Source organism: Clavelina lepadiformis, chromosome 7, assembly GCF_947623445.1.
Source record: "Clavelina lepadiformis chromosome 7, kaClaLepa1.1, whole genome shotgun sequence".
NCBI classification, from domain to species: domain Eukaryota; kingdom Metazoa; phylum Chordata; class Ascidiacea; order Aplousobranchia; family Clavelinidae; genus Clavelina; species Clavelina lepadiformis.
This window is the reverse complement of record NC_135246.1, coordinates 8,590,931-8,596,841: the sequence shown is the minus strand read 5'-3', so window position 1 is coordinate 8,596,841 and position 5,911 is coordinate 8,590,931. Positions and strand designations below refer to the sequence as shown.

General features: G+C 37.4%; 1 protein-coding gene across 1 annotated transcript; it reads right to left on the bottom strand.

Moving 5' to 3' along the window:
- Positions 1–684: 684 nt before the first annotated feature.
- On the bottom strand, positions 685–2,924 carry LOC143465753 (aflatoxin B1 aldehyde reductase member 2-like). The gene has a single exon (XM_076964218.1). The coding sequence runs from the start codon at positions 2,194–2,196 to the stop codon at positions 1,210–1,212; it is 987 nt and encodes a 328-aa protein (XP_076820333.1). The 5' UTR covers positions 2,197–2,924; the 3' UTR covers positions 685–1,209.
- Between the last annotated feature and the right edge of the window lie 2,987 nt (positions 2,925–5,911).

Here is a 5,911-nt window from a genome sequence, read left to right as displayed (position 1 = left end):
ATAGACAACTCTATTATCATCTTCACAAGATAACAAGGACTTTGGTCCTATAATAATATAGCAGTGGAAAACAAGTCATTATAATATTGATCACTGCTAATTGAAGCTAGCCTTCGGACAATAATCCGTCAAGGTGAACAATTAAATATGTGGGTGAGAAAAGCAGACAACACCCTCATGAGACTCATATTAAACATTTTAACAAGTACTGATTGTAGTGAAGTGGGTCAACCTCTCAAGTTTAGGTGCCATACACTCATTTTCCATTACAGAACAAATAACGGTGTCAAAATAAGTACAGACTAGCAGAGTTTTAAAGGACCAAAGCCCTTGGCTTTAGGTAATTCCAATAAATAAATATATATAGCAACATAATTCGCAACATTACAGCCGAATGGTTAGAGTGCTCAAAACCCGGTGGGTGGTGGTGCTGCCGTTGTAAATTCCCTTGGCCTTGGCAGTAACTACTTCCTACTGGTAAACAGTTCCAATTTTGTGCAATACAATATACCCCAAAAGCATGTGACAATAGTCACTAGCACAAAGGCTAGTTCGGTAACTGGGGCTCGAGCGATGAAATATCATTGCCGGGATTAAGTCGTGTGATACTTTCTCGGTCAGAGGATAATGATTATCAAAACATACCATTCCAGTGTACAAGTAGAAAATGCAATATACCGGTACTTATTTTGTAAGTAAGTTTTATTGCTAAGATTGCACGCTATTTTACATTACACAGCTATTGAATGCATATACCACGTCCACAACAAAGAAGCAGCAAACAAAAAAATCACTGTATATTACTTGCTTCCATGACATCCCAATGTAATCCAAGTGAACATTGGGCACACATGGTTTGATAGCACTGGTATTTTGCAAGGCAACGTATAAATATACCTACACCGGAATAGTTCCACAAAATTAAAACCTATCAATACTTTCCGCGTTTAGGATAATTTTGTGAAAATGCAATACCATTGCATAAAAGTAAAGAAATTGCCAATTGTGTAGAAGGAATTATCATGTGGTTTGCAACGGAATTAAGATAGACACCTTTTGGCATTTAATAAATAAGCACATTATGACATTACCGAAAATCATGTAATTGTCTATCAGTGGTTTCCATAAGTTAAAACTCCGACAAGCAACAAATTATTTTCGAAATCATCTTAAATGAAACAATAGAAAGCAGTGCTAACATTCGGGATCTTATCTCATGTAATCTGCACATAGATAACCACACATTGCCCAGCATTCTTCTATAACTTCCACAACCTCTTTTTCTAACGGTCCTTTGGTGGTATACCCCATATTTGCTGTAAATTGTTCCATACTTGATGCTCCAATAATCAATCCATCACCATGCTTTCCCTCCATTAAAGAATGGTGGTAAAGCCAGCGATATGCTGCTTCAGCAACACTAACTGTGTTGTTTCCGTATGTTTTATCCAATACTTGTTGAATTTTACTGACAGCATCAAAAATTTCAGTTTTCCAAAATCTTTCACGATATGCAACACTCCACTTGGCTGTTCCAAAGAATCTTCCAGGCTCTACTTTGGTGGAATCTTCAAATTTGTGCTTTCCAGTGAGAATTCCACCACTAAGTGGATTGTAGGCATAAAATCTCATGCCATAATATCGAAGACAAGGAAACAACTCTTTTTCAACCATTCTGGTCAGGCAGTTGTACATGCCTTGATAAACTGTTGGTGCAATCCAGGATTTCATTTTGCAGATTGTTTGAATCTCCGCCACCTGCCAAGCAGCATAGTTAGATAGTCCAAATTCTTTAAACTTTCCCTCTTTGTGCAGCTCATTTATGGCTTCAAGACTCTCAGTGATTGGTGTCTGGTGATCAGGCAGATGCAGATACAGCAGATGCACACTGGGAACTTGAAGTCGTTTTAAACTGGTCGCAAACTGCTTCCGTATGCTATCCCTATTTAGAAGCTTTCCACCCCAAGAATTTACTTTAGTAGCAATTTGGATGCTTGGCAGTGTTCTGTTATCCATCCTCCCCATAAGCTCCTCAGTTTTACCACCAGCGTACATAAAAGCTGTGTCCAGCTCTATGCAAGATGCATTCTTTTGTAAGTCAATGAATGCATTGACCATGGCTTCACTTCTTTCCAGATCCAATCTTCTTCCAAATTCCATAGTTCCTAGTATAGCTCTAATATTTGAAGATGACATTATTCTGTTCTTTCTGGATGCACACTACTACATAAGAAAAAAAGTTAAATCAACATTTGTATGCCAGAAGGCCATGCAGAAAATTCTTTTACCAATCATGGACAATGTAGACATACATAGAATAAGGCAGCAACCTTTGCAAAGCTACTAACATCACAATGTCAAGGTTAGCAGTCCTTGAAAATGGGCATTGGCAATATACTTAAAACACATTTCCAAGAACAAATTTTGAAATGCAACTAGGTAGTATAGATCATTTTTAATGATCAATATAAATACATTTAGGGGTCTGGTATGGAAGTGCACAACCACCTTAAAGTTACCAAATCATGACGTAATCGTATTGTGGGTCAAACAGAAGTGATGTAAAAATCACTGTCCTAGGCCTACATCATCAACTTACGGGGAAATCCCAATGAAAAATTGAAAAATGCATTTTTGAAGCCTATAATAATATAATAAACTTCTTTAACAAACAAAATCCAAAATTTTATGACGTAGAAATGTCGTCAAATCCTAATATTCAACCTGCAAAAATTCTACACCCTACTCTAATCTTCACAGTTAACATCCTCAAATTTCAAAATGGGACTAAAATGTAAGCACCTCCTGGGGCTAGGAAAATTGTGTGAAAAGAGAAGAGGAATCCCAATCCCTTCCAGCAAACGCCATATTTAAAAATACAATTTAAACAACAACATTCGTTCACAGTGCAATACCTCAGTCAATACTCAACAAAAGACGATCAAAACATACAGACATAAAGCTAGACTCTAGCTTTATCTAGCAGCTAGATTCTAGCTGCTAGAGAAAATCCCCGCTTCTCGATTATGGTCAGATGGAAATTGCGACATCACGTGACGAGATATTACGTCGTAAACTTCGAACAAACATTGCAATCCGTAGATGGCGCAATGTTGTGCGTTTGCCAAAAGAAAATTGATCCTCAACGAGGTAAATTCTTTCCGAGCCCAAGGATAACAAGTTTGTTTCGAACGGTCAAATACATATATCAGAGGAGTTTGCTACGACAGGCGGGATCGGGTCGGTTGTGCATTTCCATACTACTATGGCGATTTTAATAGTCAATTGTAATAATTTAGATAATTGGCGTATTTATTAAGCGATTGTGTGTTCCATGGCTAGGAAAAATGTGTCATTTAAAATATGTGCGTTATTTATTACTTGGCTATAGATAGTTTATCCAATTTAACTATCACACGAGTCCATGTGATAAAGTAGGCCTAGCCTACTTTTTAAGCGGTTATGGTTTAAGTAGCTTATATTAACAATAGTAACGCTGACCAAGTTGGCTTGTTTACTTTCCTCTGCTTACGCAATTTTGCTGGCAAAAGGTCATTTGTCAGAAATAACCCAGGTAGCACGTAGTTCTCGGCCCGACGACTACAACGAGCTAATCTCGCAATAGCGATTGTAGCTCCTCTGCCGCTGACGATTAGCAAGCTAGACGTCGCGTTTTTACGCTGTCCAAAAGCTCTTTGTCGGGCCGACGGAGGTCCATTAGTGAAGTTAGATCAGTGGTTCTTAAACTGGGGGGCGTTTAGGATTCATAAGGGGGGCGCGAGAGATGACATATGTGCATTATTTTCTACATTCTTCATTAAAGATGTGCATTATCTTCTTCAAAGCCTCGAATTAAACGTTTGGTTTTCCAAAAACAACTACATCCGTCACATTAATGAAAGTTAATTGAAAATAAATTGTTGTTTTGTTTAATGCTTTTTTTTATTTTGCAATGAGGTGGGGCGCGGATTTTTTAGGTACCGTCAAGGGGGGGGGGGGGGGGGGGGCGTGTGCCAAAAAGTTTAAGAACCCCTGAGTTAGATGATACCGTAAAACCGTTTAGAACAAAATAATGATTAAATATACATAAGAAAGTTTTATTTATTATGTTTAAAATATGAATTTTATTATTTAATGATGTTTGTAACAGTCTGAAAGATTTTATCACTAAATGTTAGTAACATTTATCATAATTATGGTAGTTGTTATAGTAATAACACCTTTGGTTTTTTTATTGAAATAGTTTGAATGTAACACGTATTATACTTTTTTGTACATTCTGCGTTTTAATTAAACAGTTAAATAAAAATTTTTTTTTAAGTAATCAGACGACGTCATTATGATGTTTTTCTGCTTTGAGACTATATATTCGACCTTCTCCTCGCAGTCTAGTCTGAACAATGCGGTAGGTGAAGTATATAGTTTGGATTGAGGATGTAATATTCAGAAGATAAGAAGGCAGGCAAAAATTGGTGTCTTGAATTTTAAACTGTAGTTTGGTTTATTAGTAATGCTGCTGAATAGCGGTTATAGACTTGATGCAAATCCAAGTGTTGCATGCACCGATTGCAGTTCAGTTAGATCTTAATATGAAACAGGCGCATGCACATGACTCGTTGATCGGTTGGTGTGCATCTCTGTCTGCACGCCAGGCTACGTAAAGAGTTTTGTATAAGCTAATGACCTTTGTCACAGTGTGTTTTCCCGAGTTAATGCTGCGTCATTTTACGTAAGGCAGTTTATTTTTCGTTTCAGGATTATAAATCAATATTCAACAAAAGTATAGGGTCAATCGACGTTATTGCGGCCAAGGCGCTTTTGCGACCGGTAAAAATGTTTCTGAAATTATCGAAAAATTTTACAACGAAAAAAATTTTTTTTAACACGTTCACTGCGATTCCGATTTTTCGCTGTTTTCTTGTGTTGCGAATACCTTTAACTTTCTGTACCGCTAGTTGCCGCCAGAACTTTCCCGCAAAATTTCGTCAACATGTTTTCTTCGCTTTAAGGAGTACTTTCAGACAGTTTATTCGTTTGTACACCGGTGGGTCAAATCGCGTTAAACACAAACTTTATTGTAGCAAGCGCGATTTGACCCACCGGTGGGTCGCATAATTTTAAGCAACTTATAGAGTAAAGCTTAACTATTTGCTTGTGTGATAGATCATAGGTAATATATTGTGAGTAATTTCTGTTTCAATTGTTGCAAAATGAATTCTGCATCGTTTTATGGAAGAAGTGCTGCTAATTTTGAGGAATCTTCTGATGAGGAATCTAGTTCAGGTGAAGAGGAGTCAGATGATTCGGTGTATGAACCAAGTGATAGCAGCAGTACTGGTGTAGAAGAGAATGAAGAGGAAGATACGTCTTCAGCAGATGTTGCGACCACCACAGGCAGGCATGGTAGATGGTACTTTTGGTTTAGCTTCACGCTTCAAAGTAGTTGGACTGATACCAGTGTTAGGCAGAGAAATTTTGGATTCACTGGTCAGGAAACTTTGTGCATTCAGGCTAAACCTGCACACGAAGGCAAAATTTGGCCAATAGACGTATTCAGTCTATTCATATCAGATGACATCATTAGTCTAATGGTGAGAGAAACGAGAGAAATGCACCAGGTCCAGAAATAAGTAGCAGAAAAATGTGTTTGGGGTGTTATGAACTGATTCCTTTGAACGAAGGATCACGGGAAGCATCGAAAAAGGCAAAAAAAGTGTCCAACTACTGTGAAGGCCCCGAGAGCAAACCGTACTTGTGCTTGTCCTGCTTTAAAATGAAGCATTCTGACTGAAAATTAAGTGACAAATGTTATTTTTCAATAAAATGAAATTACAAACAATTTCACCATTTGTTTTTGTTGATTAAGGACTGTGAAATAGGAAAAAAAGGCAAAAAAATAGTAACAGTAATT

Bases quoted from the DNA above. Each gene is read 5' to 3' on its own strand.
- LOC143465753 (XM_076964218.1), bottom strand. From the start codon at position 2,196: ATGTCATCTTCAAATATTAGAGCTATACTAGGAACTATGGAATTTGGA.